General features: G+C 41.4%; 2 protein-coding genes across 2 annotated transcripts in view; one reads left to right on the forward strand and one right to left on the reverse strand.

Annotated features, from left to right (window-relative positions):
- The window catches only part of WT1 (WT1 transcription factor), an 87,605-nt gene extending 84,234 nt beyond the window's left edge, over positions 1-3,371 (reverse strand). The window contains exons 1-2 of the mRNA XM_051777294.1: positions 2,471-3,371; positions 333-422 (exon numbers count right to left, since the gene is read on the reverse strand). The gene's annotated coding sequence lies outside the window, so the exon portion shown is untranslated. The remainder of the gene's footprint in view (positions 1-332; positions 423-2,470) is intronic.
- Positions 3,372-3,484: 113 nt separating this feature from the next.
- EIF3M (eukaryotic translation initiation factor 3 subunit M) lies at positions 3,485-20,143 on the forward strand. The gene is made up of 11 exons (XM_051777300.1): positions 3,485-3,617; positions 5,456-5,588; positions 7,023-7,161; positions 7,575-7,698; positions 8,677-8,771; positions 13,556-13,639; positions 14,985-15,084; positions 15,505-15,586; positions 18,676-18,819; positions 19,377-19,437; positions 19,861-20,143. The coding sequence occupies exons 1-11, from the start codon at positions 3,576-3,578 to the stop codon at positions 19,979-19,981; spliced, it is 1,125 nt and encodes a 374-aa protein (XP_051633260.1). The 5' UTR covers positions 3,485-3,575; the 3' UTR covers positions 19,982-20,143.
- Positions 20,144-20,152: the final 9 nt, after the last annotated feature.

Below are 20,152 nucleotides of genomic sequence, written 5' to 3' on the forward strand. Positions count from 1 at the left end.
AAGACCTCCAGAGGGCACTCAGCACAAAACGGACTGCGCTGAGGAAAGGGGGCTGCAATTCCACTTATCCTTACACAGCTTCCCAGAGAGACAACTCAGCTCTCAGCTCTGCCTACAGAGAGAAAACTGTAAGGGAAAAAAAAAAAAATCCGAAGAGGAAAAATTATGCCATCATAAAGCCTGCATTTCTTTTCTGTGCTGGAGATCTGTTTCATCGATGCTTTTAACAAAAGAGGCTCAGTTTCTTGAGTCAGCCTTCAACCCTTCCTTTTCGAAAGCTGTCTGCTGATTTCAAAGAGCCTCCATTAAAAATGCTTTTAAAGATGTGTCACCTGAAGGACTTTGTTTTCTTCAGTCACCACGTTCAAAGCACGCAGGGCGGAATATCACTTCTTTAGGCTCCATCTCTCTCTGTGGTTTGCCTACAGAAAGGAAACCAAACAATTTACGGTGGGTGCCAGCCAAAATTCATCTTTTGCCTGGGTTTTAAGACTTCCTCCATGTGTTTACAGACACACGCAGACAAACACACATTAGCCAGTTGTGGTGACCTCCTTTGGGTTCCTGCTCCGGGGTGTCCCCGAGGCGCCGCTCCCGCCCCTCCCTGCAGACCTGCCTGCCCCGGGGCTCCCCATCCCGGGAGCGCTGGGAGCACCAGTCCCGGCAGCCTCCACAGGGACCTCTGGCTCCCTCGGCAGCGCTTTAACCCCATCCACGCCCCGTTCCAGAGCTGGCTTCACGAGCTGCAGACAGGACTATAAACAACTGCCTCGTTTCCACAGAAATGTCATAATTCCAATAAAACTGAAACCCATTCCCCCACTAAATCCTCTTTCCATCGGTAGTTTCACAAAACACATACTGCCCCCTTTATATTCAAAGTGGCCTTCCTGATGCACAAGTTCAAACCCCAGCTATCATCTATCATCTTAATTCTTCTGGGACAAATAAAGTATCATGCAACAGACCATATGTGGATATTTCAGCAGAGCTCTTTAGAGTCATGTCCTGTCTACCCAGTGTGATCAATGGTTATTTTATTTTTGTACATTCAGAATAATACATGACAAACCTCCACCTGGGTGCACTACCTAAACACAAAAGAGACACTGGGGCTGGGAGGTCCCCGTGTGACTTGGGACATTTTTATGCCCTGGGGTGTCTGAGGCATCTGCAGAGGAATCTCAGACACAGTATGGGATCTATAGGAGATTCATGGCAGCTTGAAGGCATGTAGGCACATTCCAGAATGTAAACTGGCGTTAGGAATGTACTTCAGCACCTGAAATGTCTCCTAAAGATGTGTACAAATACATTATATAATGTATCCCTATCCCCCCTGGGGTGCTGGATCCCGAATCACCTTTATTCTCACAGGACCATGTTAAGCAGTACTAGATGAAAGTCATCTGCACTTTAAAAATGCTCAAGCTCTCATTCTCTGAAAATCAGATCCCCTTCCAGATCAGATAAAGATGAGACCTCTCTCTACATCTATCTGTAACTTCCAGAATGCTGACCTGTGAAATACAAAATACTTGTAAGTCTATCAATCAGACAGTATTAAAATATTCTGTTTTAAACCACTCTTAGTAAAGATAATTAATCAGTTACAGTAAGGATAATATTTTTAAAATACTGCCCAAAGTAGAATAAATTAATTAGGCAGGATTTGGATGATAGAAAAATTAAAAGTTGAACTATTATTCAAAAGTCACACAACCACATAGATGATCAAAACTAATTTGAGCCATGACATTTAATAAAGGCAGTGTGGGCCTTTATAAGGTTCAGTGTGCTCAGTGCTGTACAAACTCAGAAGCAGGCATTACCCCTGCTCTGGTATTAGACTCAATAAAGAAGTTTAGTCATTATTTGGTCAGGTTTATATTAAAAAAAAAAAAGAGGTTTGTGCACAGCAGTCTTACTAACTTAGGAAACATAAGAAGCTTTTAAAAGACACTTTTATCTCTGCAAACTATGGTGGATATAATGATAATAAGGTGATGAGACTAAAAATTAATTCAGCCTTTATTGATAAAAGGTTGAAACTGCTGGTGCTTTCAGTATCTTCTACATATTTTATACAAAACCAGTATTAGAAACATTCCCCCAACTGTGTGAGGATCCAAAACAAAGACAGGCTATGGATAGAATCACACTCTGTGTGTCAGCGTTGATACAAACGTGAAAAGGTCAGAGTACAGAGCCAAGAGATGCAAAGGCTGTCCTTTGCATATTCCCCCAAACCTCAGTGTGGCTTTTATATCCCTCAGAGTAGGGATTTTATATCCCTACAAATTGCCCATCAACTCCACAGCGGAATTAATTCTTTTCAGCTTTTGCAGAAGGGGTGGAACTCCCACCCACCAGCCACTGGGATGAAGATTTTCATAGGGAATTTCCAGGACCACAAAAATACTTTTCAAGCACAGCAACTGTCTGCAGTGGAATCCTTTTAAATACATACCTTGTGTTCATTATCAGTTGCTAGTTCTTTCTAGTTACCTTCCAATATATTGGCAAACCCCTCTGAAAACTCCAAGGCTGTCATTGATACTCGATGGGTCTCTGAATTTCTAAATACAAACCACTGAGAACACCAAGTATTGTGCTTAAGGCCCCTTTTTAGTTGCGTTTCCATATTTATATCTCAAATCTCACTGGTAAAACTGGGGCTGAGTGTTTCACTGACAGCAGAGCAGTCTCTGCTAAACAGAGGTAACACCAGGAAGGCACTGAGAGGTGTGACCAACAACCTGGAAGGAGGTGGCAGCGAGGTGGATGTCTGCCTCTTCTCCCAGGTAACAGGGGGCAGGGCAAGAGGAAACAGCCTCAAGTCGCACCAGGGCAGGTTTAGATTGGATGTTATGAAACACTTCTTCACTGAAAGGGCGGCCAGGTACCGGAATGGGAAGTGGTGGAGTCACCATCACTGGAAGTGTCCAAAAAACGCCTGCATGTGGCGCCTGGGGACACGGTTCAGAGGTAAACACGGCAGTGCTGGGTCACTGCTTGGTCATGGTGATCTTGGATCCGACCTCAGCGATTTTACAATTTTCTTTGTTTTCATTTTAGCCTTTGCAACATGGGGAAAGTCAACCTATGTTCGTGGGGGTCTTCCTGAGCCGAACGGGAAATTTCTTTAGGGAGAACACACGTGGGACACACCGGCAACACCGAGCGGCGGCTCGCCACTTTTTAACTGCAAGTGCGAGCTCAGGGGCTGAGGCCAAGTAATCATCAGGGGACCGGCATCTGGTCCGACCGCCTTTCGCTCCCGACACGCCTAAACGAAGTCTTGTTATTCATCCCGTCCCAGGAAAAATCACTAGGAACGCACTTAAGCTGTTAACGAGGGAAGGGGGGCAGTGGGTGCCGCGGCTGGGCCGCACCAACCCGAGGTTCAGACTCCGCCCGGGCCCGGGGCAGGGGCAGGGGCAGGGCCGGGCCGGGCTGTGGGATGGCGGTGGGACGGCGGCCCCGCCCGCTGGCGGCGGGAAGCGGAAGGGGAGCCGGGCGGGCGCGGCGGCGGAAGCCGATCCGCCTTTCCGGAGCGCGGCGTGCCCGGAGCCATGAGCGTCCCGGCCTTCATCGACATCACCGAGGAGGATCAGGTCAGCGCCCGCACCGCGGCAAAGGCTGGGCCGGGCCGGGGGGCCGCGCCGGGCCGGGCGGCGGCGGCGGCGGCGGGAGCTGCCCCGCCGGGGCCGCGGGCGCTCCGTGGGCTCCTCCGGGCTCTTCCCCACCGAGATCAAACGGGCGATTTAGGGACACTGAACGTGATTGCTGTGTTTGCTGCTCCCTCTTCAGTGCTCGTCATGTTGTTTTCAGCCCTCCCACCCCTGCTTTTTATTTAGGAGAAGACGGTTCGCGTACGGGCGTTACTTACGCGCCTTGGCGTTGCGGGGTTCTCGCTGCTACGGGCGTGGGAACTGGGAGTTCTGTCTTTGGGCTGCTTCTTTGCTGTGACCTTGGAGTTTCGGGTTTGTTGATGCCAGTGTCTTTGAGGGGGTGTATATACACACAGCTGGAAGTCTGCAAGAAAGCCTGCACACACAGCTGCACACACAGCCTTCATCCACTTTTCATAGAATCATAGAATCAGCTGGGTTGGAAGGGACCTCCGAGATCATCAAGTCCAACCCTTGATCCACTACCACTGCAGTTACTAGACCATGGCACTAAGTGCCACATCCAGTCTCTTTTTAAAAATCTCCAGGGACGGAGAATCCACCACTTCCCTGGGCAGCCCATTCCAATGTCTGACCACGCTCTCTGTAAAGAAATTCTTTCTAATATCTAACCTAAACCTCCCCTGGCACGACTTGAGACCATGCCCTCTTGTCTTGCTGATAGTTGCCTGGGAAAAGAGACCAACCCCCACCTGGCTACAACCTCCTTTCAGGGAGTTGTAGAGAGTGATGAGGTCTCCCCTGAGCCTCCTCTTCTTCAGGCTGAACAGCCCCAGCTCCCTCAGCCTCTCCTCATAGTGGTACAGCTCTATCAAGTCGTTGATTTGAAACATCCTAGGTGCAGCAAAGGGTCCCAGAGCATTAATTTAGCTGTATCTGATGGTTCTGTAATGGTTTGGCTTTGAACTGGATGTAAATGACACTTGTCATCACAGCAGCTTCCTGGTCAGAGGTGCCCTGTGCCAAACGTTGTGTGGCCTCACACAAAACAAACTGTTGTTTTTTAAGGGTTATGGTTTTGCTGCTGAAACTGTGGATTGTGAAGGCATGTCGCTGAGGAAAAGGTGTTTTCTTAGTGCAGGTTTAAATCCTAACAGTGTAAGGCAGGTTGTAGCATTATAAGACCAGGTTGGAGGGGGCTCTGAGCAACCTGGTCTATTGGAAGGTTCCCTGTCCATGGCAGCGAGGTTGGAACAAGATGATCTTTAAGGCCCTTTCCAACACAAACCATTCTGTGATAAATTGGAAACTGTCTTTAAAGTTGTGTGAAGACTGTAAGTTCTGATCTCTCTAAAATTTATACCCTTTTTCTGGTTTATACCTCCCATTTCTGGTGAAGAAGCAACTAAGAGGTTTTACTGTTTAAGTTTTCAAAGGGCGTAAAAGATAATAAAAATTTCTAAGAAAGCATCTTTGTCACAAAAACTTACTAGGCCTGCTGTGCAGGAACCAGTTGTAAGTGACACCTTCACACTATAAGATAAAGTCCAACAGTTGTGTGACCTATTCAGTCACTGACAAAACAGCTCTAGCAAGTGCTACAATCTGGCACCAAATTGGTCTGTGGGTTCTACCCTAAAGTGAAGGAAAGGGAGTCTTGTAGGGTACAGGGTGGCAGGGAGCAGTAAGAGGAAGTGTGAGTGAGTGCTGGGGGCAGAGGATTGGTTGCAGAACAGAAATCTGTATGAAATTTAATTACTTTGACCTTGCTGTTCACAAAACAACTGTTTTGTTTTGTATTGTCTTCCTTTTTTTTTAAGGCTGCAGAACTGCGAGCTTACCTGAAATCCAAAGGAGCAGAAATCTCTGAAGAAAACGCTGAAGGTGGACTCCATGTGGACTTGGCACAGATCATTGAAGTGTGTGATGTGTGCCTGAAAGAGGATGACAAAGGTTTGCCCCTTTGAGTCTTGTTGGTTTTGCTGAACATCACCACTAATGCTGTCAAACAGTAAGAGCTGGCAGAGTTTAGAAGTGTGTAGCATGTGTTAATACACAAGCCATATACCTTCATGAAACTGGAACTGCTTATTTCCATCATTGCCATGGAAAATTTGCATGTACTCGCTGCCCCTCCCTTCTCCAAACATCCAGAGCCCTTTGAAGAAAGTCAGGAATGGAGCTCCACTGTGCCTTGTATGCCTGAGGGCATAGCAAGGTTTATGTAAAACAGAGTTTTCTCTCTGGAAAAGGAAAAGTATTATAAAAGTAAGACTCACTGTCAAATAGTGGCTGTGATGCTGCAGATCAAGAAAAATTAAAGTAACAACAAAAATTAGGCCTGGATATCTGTAAATAGAAAGTTTAAGTCCTAAACATGAAATGATTATTATTGTCTGAAGCACTGTGATTTTCAGTAGTCAGTAACTCTTTTAGTTAGGGCTGTAGATCCTTAGAAACTGCTAATATTATTTAATTACACTGATAATGCTGCAGTGGCCTTCAGTGATCTTCCTGTGCCTGCTGTGCTCTGTACCAACATGCAAATTCCATCTAAAACTTTTACATGTGAAAAATCAACTGCTAGTATGAGTAATATGTGTTGTTTGAAAGAATGCTTGGTTCATCTAAGAAGGACAACTTGAGGTTATTTTTTATGTTGCTTTTTACTGTAGGCAAATGAGTAGGAAATACAGGAGCAGCTTATTGCTCTGCTTTTTGATGCTCAGATATTTTGGGGAATAAGTATATTCCATGTGTAATGAATTTTGTTCTTATCCTTTGTATGACTGATATTTGGGCAGACTGAAAAGGAAACACAAGACCTGTCTGGCTCTGTTTGGGAAGGATGGAACACTACACTTAAAACAGGAGCCAGGGAGGATTTTGAATATGCTTCATTCTTCCTGTGGACATTTTCCCTGTGGTCTGGGAATCCCTTCTGCTGGTGGAATGTTTTACTGCTGGTGGAATGTTTTACTGTAGTTGAGCACTAGGTGTTAGTATTTTCACTGTAGAACTCTGGGCAGTTTTCTGGATGTGCAGGAGGAAGCCACTGTTTTTAAGACCAAAACCTGAAGCTCCTCTGATTTCTCTTATGTGTAAACAGAATTCAGAGCAAGCGTGATATCAAATACCACATTCGGTGTTGACCTTAGAGTGGTAATTCTTACATGGAGATGTGTTGGTCTAAGACCACTTGAGCCAAATCTCTGGTACATTCTAATGAATATCCAGGTTGGTTATCTTGGCATTTTCTCCCTTTTCCAGTTCTTGCTGTTGGAAAATCATCATTCATAGCAGAAGTAACTCTCCAGCAGTAGGTAGCTACTGATGATAAAACTGTTGCTTGCAGTTTTCAGCAGCTCTCTGTTTTGTTTTATGCAGATGTTGAGAGTGTGATGAACAGTGTAGTCTCTTTGCTTCTTATCCTGGAACCTGACAAACAAGAGGCACTGATTGAAAACCTGTGTGAGAAGTTAGTAAAATTTCGGGAAGGAGAGCGCCCGTCTCTTAGACTGCAGCTGTAAGTATTGTACAGAGGAAAGTGGGACAAAGGAATGTGGGACAATGGCCCCTTGCAAAGCAATTGTGCCTCTAAAGAGGAAGGATTATCTTGTATATCTTTAAATCAAAGTGTGGGGTGTCTGTCTCTCTGTTGCAGGAAGCACTCTCTTTTTACCTTCTTTATCATAAAATAGAAGTACCAATAGATAGGTTTTTTTTCCTTGGGTATTAGAAAATTAAAATGCATGTTTTTCAGCTTCTTGGCTGAAAACAATTACAAAACTGGAAGCTGTTACAATTCATCAGGATTGTAAGGTGCAGCCAGGTGTGCTTTGTCTGTACTAGCATGTACCTTAATGGGACCATTTACCTGCACTGCAGTGATGTTTTTTGAAACCTCTTTAACTCCGTTTTTCCTTGTCTGCGGTGTAGCCTGAGCAACCTCTTCCATGGCATGGACAAGAACACTCCTGTGAGGTACACAGTGTACTGCAGCCTTCTCAAAGTGGCCTCGTCCTGTGGTGCCATCCAGTACATTCCAACTGAACTAGATCAGGTAATTCATGTTAAGGCCTTCGAGTTGAGGCCGTAACTGTGTTGCACCTCAGTGAACATTAGTCAGAGCTGATACAGACTGTCTCTGTTACACACTGCCAGAGCCTAGTGATGTTGCCAGGAAGCTGATTAGGGAAATGCAACACCTCTCCTACGAGGAAAGAATGAGAGAATTGGGGTTGTTCAGCCTGGAGAAGAGAAGGCTCTGGGGTGCCCTTGTTGTGGCCTTCTACTTTAAAGAGGGCTTATTAAAAAGAGGGAGGGCTACTTTTGACGTGGGCAAATAGTGATAGGGCAAGGGGTAATGGTTTTAAACTAAAAGAGGAGAGATTAAGATTTTACATGTTAAGAATAAATTCTCGACTGTGAGGGTAGTGAAGCACTGAACAGGTTGCCCAGAAAAGCTGGGGATACCCCATCCCTGGCAGTGTTCCAGGGCCAGGCTGGATGGGACTCTGAGCAACGTAATCTAGTGGGTGGCATTCCTGCCCGTGGCAGGGGTTTGGAATTAGATGATCTTTCAGGTTCCTTCCAACCCAAACCATTCTATGATTCTAAATAAGAAACACAGAATACAGAATTTATCTTTTAAAGGCCTGGCTACAGAATCGAAGTGAAGTTGCTATTTATTCCTCATTTCTGATGCTGATCGTAGTTAGGTGTGTCTGTTTGATTCCTGTGATAGAAATCAAACTGAGAAGCTTTGATCAGGAGTGAGCAGTCAAGTTGCTCTGGAATCAACATGTATGAGAATCACTCATCCTTATTTAGGAAGTAACATGGAGAGCACAGACTTTTGGCCTCTCACAGGAAGACTTACAGGTTCTGCATGGAGAGCCTGAGACTCAGAGGACCTAAAAGAGAAATCCCTGTGCATGAAACTTTACAATCCTTTTCTAGTAGGGAGAAAATGAAAAATATTAACAGTGTTATTTTAGTCTTTACCCCAATGCTTCTTTTTCATTTGTATTCTGCCTAGGTCCGAAAATGGATTTCTGACTGGAATCTGGCCACAGAGAAAAAGCATACTCTGCTGAGACTGCTCTATGATGTCCTAGTAGACTGCAAGAAAAGGTATAAAAGACAAGTCATAGACACTAGATAACTGTGTATTATAAGTTGATGTACTATAGGTGATCTATAAGGAAAGTTTCTCACACCACTTTTAAAATTAACCTTTACTGATAATTCAGTCCAAATATACTCAGGTGAGGTTTTTTTGGTGTTTTTAAGCAGTCTTATATTAAACAAGTATTCCCAAGAAAATTAAAGTTAGTAGGGAATTAGCTGCAAACTACAGACTCACAAAATAACACTATTCCTTTCTATAAATACCAATCTTAGAGCATTGTAGCATAATGCCAAGTTTATTATTTAATTGCACTTCTGACATTTTAGTGCATGGTAGTGCTATCTCTTACTTAATGATGTGGGGAGGCTTATCAATCACAGCAAACAGAATCAGTCTTTTTAAGTAAACATTACCTTTAGGACAGAGCTTTCCACTAGTCATGGAAATTAATGTCCACAGAATACCTGCTTGGCCATTTTGAATTATTATCCTGGATCATCTTTGATCTAACAAACTTGGCAGACCACTGTCTTCTGGCATGTAAAGTAATCCTGTGTGTGTCGTGCCTGTAAATTAATGCAAGCCTTAAGTGAGAGCTGTCATCAGTTTATCTTACAGATGTGATAAGTGTATTGACTGCTTTGGCCAGGGCTGCACACATGGGCTGGGATCCAGTAGTGTCAGCATGTAGTTCCACAACAGTTGGAGCCTATCTGAACTGTCCCTGTAGTTTGGGATGGGGATGTGGTGTGTGTGTTGCTTCCCCCTGCCCTTCCCTTTCAGTCTGTTTTCTGAGTTACTTTTCTAGGTTTTTTCGATGTTTGCAGTGAGGCAGCACCAGGACCTCTCCACTGCTGGCTCACATTGGTACCAGAACTGGGCTTGCATTTCCTACATTTGCATAACCTTGTGCTGCTGCAGAAGGAAGGGGTTCTGTCCTGTCCCCCTGTTCCTGCCTGTCCCCTCCTGCTGCCAGTACCTGTGTTTGTGCTGGTGTAGCATCTGTGTGACTGCACAGTGGGTTGGGCTGGGGACGTGACCTTGCTACGGGTTAGAAAAGGCAAGTGTGAAGCTGTCACAGGTGGAGAAGAGTTCCTTCTGTCAGACAAGTTGGCTTATTCTGGCCTGCTGAAATTAGCCTGGAAATGCTGCATCAGCACAGCAGGATCATCTTTAACTAACCTCAGTTTAGGGGTGATTAATCCTCACGGAGTGGTTACACTGTCAGCTGCATTACTGTGAATTCCTGTTGGTAACGTTAAAATGCTCTTGCGTGGATAGAACTGTATGGCAGATCTCAGATGGCCAAAATAGACTCAGAAATGTTAGTCACAGATCTCAGCCACGGCTTGGTGCTTACTTTGTTTCAGAAATATTACACTGATAACGCTACTCTTTTAAAAATTTCTCATTCTGTTGATTTATTGTGAGGTTTTAACTAGTTTAACTCCCATAACCAAGAGCTAACTATGTTTAGCTAGTCTTGCTGTCAAATCAGTGGATTAAACTCCTAGGTTTTGTTTCCACTGCTACCTTGTAACCTTGCTACTAAATGGTTTTTGCTCACCAATCATGGGTGATATTTTTAAGTTAGGCATTAAAACCTTCCCCAAACCCTGTAAGACATTACTCCCTCACTCCATGTCCTTACTATCAGTTGCAGCAAGCTGTGCACTGAACAGAGCAGTGTTTCAGAGCGCTTGCTCTTCTCTCCAGAAAAGAAAACAAGAAGTGACCCTGGCACCTTTGACCTGGTTCACTCTCCTGGATCAGTGGGCAGTGTTTGCAATAGTATGGGAAACTCACAGCAGCATTCCAGCTGTAGCACTGAGGAATGTTGCTCTATCTAGTGGTATGGGAAGATAAGTGGGAACTGAAAAATAAGAAATAAAAATCATATCTCGGTTATCACGTTGATTTTATAATCAAGGGAAAATAACTGCGTTATTGAACACAAATTAATTTTTTTGTCTGTTTATGTTTAAACTTTGCTCAGTATGGCAAAGAGACGGTTTTTCATAGCTGATAAACTATCTCCCAGTGGATAAGTTGGTAGTTTATAGATGGGTAGCTCCTGAATGCAGATGTTATGTGTGGTATCCCTCTTCCTGTGGTGTCAGGTGAAAGCTTGTTGTATGAAATCTTTTCCAGCCAGCCTGATGCAGCTTCCAGCTGGTCTCTGCCTTTGACCTGGCAGGATTCAGAGCAGCATTAGTCCTGCCCAAGTTAAATTCAAACAGGTCTGGCAAGTCTGGTTATTCATACCTGTAGCAAAAAGCTCAGCATGTCAGGCACCTGCAAAGTAATTGTTTCATTTAATTTTAGTTCCATTTAATATCAGGTAATGTAGTGGGACTCCCAACATCCTACTACTGTCTCTGAATGTTTTGTTGTGGTTTTTTTTCCTTCCTTTTATCTCCCATCACTCTTTAATTCTCACTGGCTTTTTGTCAAGTTGTGCATCTAGATGGCAAGTGGAGCCAAGAGCACTTTTGTAAATGCTAGAAAAAATGTTCACATTTGCATGTTAGGTGAAACACATTTAGCAATGAGCTTTTAGTAAAATAGTGATCTGTATTAGTCCTTATTTATGGTAGTAACCTGACACTGAATAGAATGAGTAAGACCAAAGGCCTGCCATATTTGCTGAGGCTCACAAAATTTAGCACAGGAAGTTTGGGAGTCTTGTAGCCTTCTGATGTTTCCTCGAGATACAAGTGAAAGACTCCACTGCTTCCCCACTTCAAAAAAAAAGAAGGGGGGGGTGCTGCAAATACTATTTGAAATTAGTTAAGTGATAGTTTTCAATTTTTGTTCCTAAGGGGAAGATTAGGAGAGGAAAACCTCCAGAAAACTGTAACATAGGTCCGAAGTGTACTAGAACAACTACTGGAAGCTTCTGTTAAATAAAGAGTTGTGTATTGTTAGGTCGAATAGCACGTGAGCTGAGATTCTTTGTTTAAATGTCTATACCATGTCTGTATTAGACTAGTCCTTTCTCTCCACTGGAACATCTAGTGTTGATTTCACCAGTACTAAAATCATAGTCTGTCACAGGCTTACTTATATGTAAATGCTTCTCTCATATGTAAAGCTGTCTAAGTGATTTTTTTTTTTCACTGATATAGAGCTGTCAATTCCTCTACACAGTACTGGTTACTGTGACAAAACATAAGCTGACCTCTTGCTGGAGTTTTAAAACAAATGTTTCATTCAAGCTTACATCCCTGAACGTGGTTCTGGAATGTTCTGGGACCTATAGAAAATTCCCCTGCCTTGGGCACAAACTGTCATCATTCAGTGGACATTCAGATTTTATAGTGCTCATGATGTGTTAATATTTGTACTGCACATCTCTGAGATCTGGTAAATTCTCTAAGAGAACAAACCTCTCCCTAGAGAGTGGTTGTCAGACATTAGTATGGTGAGATTTGAAATAAATACCCATATAAAGATAGTGTTATTGTACTGCAGAAACCATTCAGACCTGTGCTGCTGGATGGGTTAAACCTCTGTCACAGCACAGAACATATTGGGTGTGTTGTGTTTTTGTGCTCCTTCCCTGTGCAGTTTATGCCATTAACTTAAGTAATTAAAGTGAATTGAAAAACTTTATTCTTGCAGTTTGTTTGTTTTAAGGAAAATTGTCTATGCTTTTAGACCACGTAGGAAAAATTTGCTGTGTCTGCAAATGAGCTACTTTGAGGGGAAGAGCTTCACTTTACACTGCAACTCTGGAGAGTGGTATCCAGCCTTCCCCCACTGAGAAAGTACCTCTTAGGAAGGCAGTCACCAGTGTGTCTGTGCATGGAGACTTCTGCAAAGCACATGCTCACAGTACTGAGTTGGGTTGTGCTCTCACATGGAGTTTTGGTCGTATCCACATCCACACCCTGTCTTGTTCAAAGGAGGTAGTGACATGGCCATCAGCAAAATCTGTAAGAACTGACACAGCCTTCTATTGTAAGAGTTAACAAGAATTCCATGAGAAATAGGATATAGCTCTGTGTGTGTATACACACAGCACTTAGATCGTGTACGTTTTTTGCTGAAAATTTTGTAAAAAGCATCAGCAATTGCTGACCTCGTTAGTGGTAAATAAATCAAACTCTGTTAAATGACACTATAACGGTCTCAGAGCTGGTTTGCAGTAACACTGATGTTGTTTACCAAATAATCTGGGTAGACAAGGCTGAGAATGAGTTGTTTTTCCAAAGTCAGTCTGTCAGAGCAGTGTTGGAAGCTGTTTGCTTCCCAGCAGCCTGAACCAGTTTAATTGCTGGCTGTGTAATTGTGTCAGTAAAATGAGCAGCTCCACTCTGAATACTTGAAGAGAGATTCTGTGAAAGAAGAAAGCAGCTCTTATACAGTCATTTTCCTGACCATAAATATTCCTTAAGATGTGCCATTTTACATTTGAAATAAACTTTGCAGCGCTACTTATTCTGCAATGATTAAATCCAGATGTGCATAAGAGGAGCATTCTAGTGAACCATATAAAGCTGTTCCTAGCTCAGAAAGCTTTTTCCATAACCAGCAGGTAATTTATCAATTTAAGAGAATGAAATGAAGGGTGAAGATAAACATTTTGTAGAACAAGAATTGAAAGAATACATCTAGTTAATTTGTTCTCTCCACTAGAATCAAAATGAATCATCTACATCTTTTTCAAGTGTAATTTAATTTGACCTATAACATCATAATGGAATTATTTAAATATTTGAGTGTCTCGTTTGAACTATTTTTTCAGCAATCTTGAGGTAACTTTATTTTTTTTTTCCTATAGTGACACTGCAGCAAAAGTAATGGTGGAGCTACTGGGAAGTTACACAGAGGACAACGCTTCCCAGGCTAGAGTTGATGCTCACAGGTAATACTGACCTCCCAGTTTCCTTAAAAGTAGTTTTTTCTCAACTGACAAACTATTTTGGTTGCCTGAATGGCCTGGCAGGCAAAGGCCCTGCCCCAGCCTCTGTTCTGTAGCACTGCTGACTCAATCAAGAGTTAACCTGTGCAGTCTGCAGAGGTGTGGTGGTTTGTGGGCAGAGCCAGGTTTACTCCAGTGTGCAAGTGCACAGGAGCATTTCTGGTCACTGCTGAGAGAGATCAGCCTTGGGTAAGGACTTTGTTTACATCAACCGTGCAATCCAAGTTTGAACTGGTATCCTTTATTTCAGATTTTTTGCTTACTGCATGTTTTATTATCTAAACTTGAGGGTTTTTTTCAAATAGAACTGTCTGTTGGAAAGACATTCTTGCTCTCTTCTCTATGGGCAAGTACAAAGGATGTGAACTGCACAGAAATAAACTTACTTGTTGGACAAGCTGTACTAAATTGATTCAGAACTGTAATTTCCCCGCTGGCTAAAATGAGTAAAAGCTTGTATTTTGATGTTCTATCAGTCATGATTTTTCTTAGAGATTAGTTTTTTAATAAGTTGTGTAGCTCTGCCAGGTGTGTACAACCAGTAGTTCTCAAGGGAGTTGTTTATCCTTAACCATGGAGGAAAATCAGGATGACTCCTTTTGAAAATCTGAGTGTCTGTGCATAAGTGAGAACTTCAGTGGGTCCCCTGCAGTGACCTGGGGCTGTCCCATCTGAAGGGACACGTGTGCCCAGAGCTGGTGTCGTGCTGTGTCCAGGCAGAGCGTGGGTTCTCCTTGGGTTCTCCTGATGTTCCATGTGTGGAAGGGCTGTGTGCTGGGCCATCAGGAGTGGAGCACCGAGGCCTCTGATGTGCTGCTGACAAAAGCTTTCATCTGGCATCCTAGAAACACACAGGGCTGTTTGTAGGCTGGAGCTGCAACTAATAAATCATAGGCCTTGCACTGTTTGGTGTTGGGGTCACATATTCAAGTATAATTAATCTTCCTAAACAACGTAATTCTATGAGATTTTTGGAGGACGGTAAAAATGCCTCTAGGAATGAAGGCTGGGCTGGAAATAAATGCATAGATGGAAGCAGTAGGGTGAATCTGCGGTGTTAACCACCTGGCACATTTCATTTGTGGGCAAATTACTTAATGCTTTCTGTTCCTTGCTTTTTTTCCATCTATAAAATGAAGATTAAAATTGGAATGTGACATGTCTTATATTTAAGACCAGTTGAAAACCCTTGGGTGTTTCCTAGAAAGCAAGGAACAATAAATTGAATTGCACTTAGTCATAAAAATGTGTATTGCTGTAAAAGTAACCATTTTCCTTTTCTAATTAGATGTATTGTACGAGCACTGAAGGATCCAAATACCTTTCTCTTTGATCATCTTCTTGCCTTAAAACCAGTCAAATTTTTGGAAGGGGAACTCATTCACGATGTAAGTAACTTTGTTTTTAGCAAGATGGTTTTATACCTGTAGAGTGCTTTGTTTTATTAGTGTCTTTCGAAATCCATTGGGATAGTTATATCTTTGTCAGTAATCCTGAGCTGCCATGTGCTATTTCTTTTAATGTCTTCAGAATTTAAAAAAATTGCATGTGAATGTTTCCTTTCAAAGTTTCAGAAACTCATTTACAAGTCCTGCCCTCACATGAGTTCTGTACAAAATCTGCCTTTCAAGTCTGAGAAAAGGAAGTAAGCTCAGCATAGATTGTCCACAGCTATTGGAGACAGAATTTTAGCTCTAGACAGTTTATTCTTGTGTTCAATTACCAGTAGTTTACATCTGTCCAGCCTGTAGGGAGGGAAACTAAGATAAATATTTAAACTGTTCTTCTATTTGTTTTCCATCTTCTAGCTTTTGACAATTTTTGTAAGTGCTAAACTAGCATCCTATGTCAAGTTTTATCAGAACAACAAAGACTTCATTGACTCCCTTGGTAAGTTTTCAGATCATTACATTTCTGACTATTTATGTGGCTTAAGATATGGAAGTCACAGAGTGCTTCACTTTGAGCTCATCTATTGAAGCCAAGGAAATGTAATAGGAATTTGTAAGAATGGATTAGAGTTTGTAGACTGTAATCTCTGCTAGATCATAATTGGACCATCTAACTGTGGTTTGTTCTACTAAACCAAGCTGGTTTATGGGTTTGGAAGAGAACTGTGCTTCTACCCACTGTTTTTTCTCTTAAAGCTTTCAGGAGGGGAGTTTTAGTGCATTCATACTCTGGGCTAGGCTTGAGATCACAACATTATTGAGTAAACCACCAGCTTGTTCTAATTTTTTTTTAATGATGAATAACTTTATATAACAGCAAATACTTCTGCTGAACAGTGAGCTAAAACATGCAAACTGTGTGTGTGTGTGTGTGTGTGTGTCTGCATGTGCTGATGCATTAGACCTGGCAAGCCACAGTCTGTCCCAGTTAATTTGTTTCATCACATGAAGCAATGTGATGGAATGTTAATGTCAGCACCCTCTTTATTTACACACTGTGGAAAAAAGGAGTAGTAATTAACACTTTGACACTCCCCCGTTGATGTGTAATTGACTGTTTCAAAGGAGCACTGGTTCATAAGCTATTGCATGCATTAAAATTACGTTTTTTATATTCCAGCTTTTTAGGACAGGGGTCAGTGACAATGCAGAAATTGCTCAATGATGCAGATTTTTTTAATTACTGCATTAAGGTTTTGACATATTGGTAATGAATAAATGTTTCCATAAAAATACAATTTTTATTTTTTTATAATTTTGATTTTGAAATGACACTTGAGCATTGGCTGAATGCATTTGAGGAAAGGCATAGTTTTGATAAAACAGAGTTTACTGCAGCCTTTTAACAGATGCATTATTTTGTTTAATGGAGTGTGATACAATTTTGAGAATAATTACCCTCCAAGGCTTAAAATGGTGGTACTTTGGGGATTAAAATGATGGAAATATCAGTGAGATTTTTGGTGGATAAAATTAGCAGCAAGTTTTTGGTAGCTTGTAAATATGTATATAGGGTTAGTGTACTTTCTGTCACGTGTACTTGAACATTAGTTGTGCAGACATCTTATGCTTTTTCTCTCTCAGGGGAAAGCAGGTTTTATATTGTAATTATTTTTGTGTACTGAGATGGCTTATCTGTTAGCTATTTGTCCACAGAAGTATTTGCTGAATGTTACACTAACATTTGAATAAATTTATGGAAGATTAACTACAGACATATGTAGCATTAATTGTATCATACACAATAGTCATGATTTCTTTTGCTTTGCCTCCCTGTTTATGTTTCCCTCTGTGAATTCACGGCGTGTGAACTCTAAATGTATCTGCGATTCACAGAATCTTAGTGAAATCCTGAAATATCTGTGTAACTGTTTAGAAAGACGGTCTTGTCTTCCACTTGCCTTGATTTCTTACCTGCTTTATATGGTGCACTCAGAAATTCTGTGTGTCTTTGAGCAGTGGACAGGCAGAGACTGGGGGGCAGCACAGATGGTACTGCTGGGAACTGAGCGGTTCAGCCAAGCCTTTGAAAAACAAGGGCACTTTGGTAGGCACAACAACACAGTTATTAGACAAGGCATTCAAAAACAATCTGGTCCCCAATTTTTAACCATGCTTTACAGATTTTTTTCTTTTTTTTAAATTACTTGCCAAGATACCAGGCTTTAAAATAAAGGGTATTTAATGATAGGATTTCAGTGGTGTAGTTGTAACCTTTCCTGGATCAGGACCAGTTACAACTGGCTCACAAAAGCCCTGCAAGCAAAGGCTCCTACAGGTGGCATCAGTTTGTTACAATTTGTTGTTTTATTAATGCTGACAACTGTGTCAACTGAATCGCCCTAACATGGCCACAGTTAATCTGGTATTATCAGCAGTCTTTTTCGGAAAGTTAATCAGCATCTCATTTGCATTTGTTAATTAGGGTTAATGTGTGCTAATTGATTTTTTGATGCTTGTAGAGTTCCATTAAACCCAGTTAGGTATAGTTGCTGGTGCTCCTCGTTCGTATGAATTATGGTGATTTTTGTTGAATCGGTGCCAAACAGGGAACCTGCATCATAATTACAGCTAATTAACACAACATGATGCCCTGCACTAATGTGCTTTCCTGTTAGTGCATGGGTGTTATAAATTCCAAACTTAAATATTTACTGAAGCAATGTGGATGTTTATAAGGTCATTCTGGAACAAAACGAGTGACATTCATTTTAAAGAAACTTCCACAGAGTCTTAGTTGGTACCTGATGGAACTCAGGATTAAGAAATGCCTTGTTTCATCTCAATGTCTTTTGGCCAACCTAGACTTTTTTCCAAGAAAATGGTCTCTGATTTAGATGTGCAAGCCCTTGGCTCAATTCCTTGTGTTGCCATTCATGCAACATCATGTAAAAGATGTACCCTGACTTCGGTATCTGTTCTGCTGGTTTTGGAGAGCACTTTTCTTTGCCACAGTGGATGCTGTAAGCACATATGGAGCTCGTGATGTTTGCTTTGCTGTGGTACAGACAGTTAATTCAGTACCAAAACACATTCTTCTGGCACCACAATGTTATGTTCCTAAACCATTACTGTGAGAGGTTTATTTTCCAGAAACTACATGAGAGTGAGTGGTGAGGCTGAAGGAAGGTTTTGACATTACCAGCCACGTACTCTCCATTTGTTGTTGCACTGTTGTTCTTCCAGGTGATGCAACTGAAAAATTCACTTGCATGCTCACAGCCTAAAATTCTCTTAAGGTGATGTTTTTACTGCTCAAAAAACCCCCTATGTGCTTCACTTTTGTAGATAATACTTTTTTACTGAAAATGACTGAGTCTTGATGAATTCACAACTAAAACAGTTATTTTAGCAAAAGGCAGGAAAACGCAGGATTTGATATTTTACCTCAAAAACCCTGTTGATAAGGAAAGGTGGAATATTTATTGATATGAAATAAATTATTGGAAGTTTTATAGTAAAAATAGCGTGCAAAGCAAATTCTTGATATGAACTATAATTAATTAAACTGTCAACACTTTTACTCAGGCTTGTTGCACGAACACAATATGGCAAAAATGAGGCTACTTACTTTCATGGGGATGGCTGTAGAGAATAAAGAAATCTCTTTTGACACAATGCAACAGGAACTTCAGATCGGAGCTGACGATGTCGAAGCGTTCGTTATCGACGGTAAGAACTGCAGTACCACCCTTTACACACTGCTCATGCACAACACCTCTTACAGTCTCCTAAGCTAATGTGAAATATTCAGAAAAAATATTAGTTTTTCTGTCTTTTTTACATGATAAAGCTGCACAGCTTCGTGCTTAAAGACATGCCTAACTGCTGGGTCTTAAACAGTGTTTTTCTTCTCGGTGACGGGAACCGCATCTCATGTGATTCTTTACAGAACTAATAAACTGTTTGCAGGTTTAATTTGTCATCTGGTTTTGTTTGCTGTCATTAAAACAGGATGTGTTTGTAGGGGAGAGAAGTTCATAAAAACTGTACAGGATATTGCTTTAATAGACTGGCACAAAACAATAGGGTTCGTGCATGACCTTCACCTTGTTACATCATTTTGCTTTTCTGCCCTACCAGGCTGTTAAAACCAACAGTAAAACATATTAAGGGAACTGCCATGTTCTTGTGTTTGTATTGATCTCATTTTGAACAGTTTTTTATGATGTTTAATACCTTTGCACTATCATGAAAACGTTTCTTAAAACAGCACTGGTTTTTTGCAGCTGTAAAGACAAAGATGGTGTACTGCAAAATAGATCAGACACAGAGGAAAGTAGTTGTCAGGTAAGACTTAATTCTTCACAGCATTTTGCAGAACTTAGTGTGTTCTAATTATTTCACTTACATTTGTAGAATATTTTAACTAGGAGCCAGGTATTGTTCCTATCAATTGCTGGTAGTTAAATAGTTGCTATTTATCATAATTTTATTAAAGCTCACACTGAATGTGATTAGCTTATTTAATGAAAGAGTCCTACTTTCCAGCACATTTCATTTAATGACCTAATAGTGACAAGAATACTAATGACTGTTGTTGCTTTAAATATTTGGGAAGGCTACAGAATTCTCTTAACTGGTAAAGGGAAGCCTTTTCTGTAGAGAAAATAAAAATTTTCCCATTTGTGAGAGTGAAGTAATGCTGTAAAAGAATTATGAGGTGAGTGTGACATCTTGTAATCATCTTCCAATTTTGTTTTACTTCTCTAGTCACAGCACACATCGGACTTTTGGAAAGCAGCAGTGGCAGCAATTGTATGACACTCTAAACACCTGGAAACAAAATTTGAATCAAGTGAAAAACAGTCTCCTCAGTCTCTCAGACACCTAAGAATTTTTTTTGACCTAGTAATATCAGTACAGAGGAATTTTATTCAAAACTTTGACAATTTGTGAAATGTTTCTAAAAAATGTATGCAATTGGTTTAAACAAGCTAAATATTTTAAATTGCAACACAAAAAAAAAAGGCAATAAAACTACCATGGGAAAATATCTTCTGTT

The sequence above is a fragment of the Manacus candei genome, unplaced genomic scaffold (assembly GCF_025592945.1).
Source record: "Manacus candei isolate 608988 ecotype Guabito, Panama unplaced genomic scaffold, ASM2559294v1 h1tg000009l, whole genome shotgun sequence".
NCBI lineage: Eukaryota > Metazoa > Chordata > Aves > Passeriformes > Pipridae > Manacus > Manacus candei.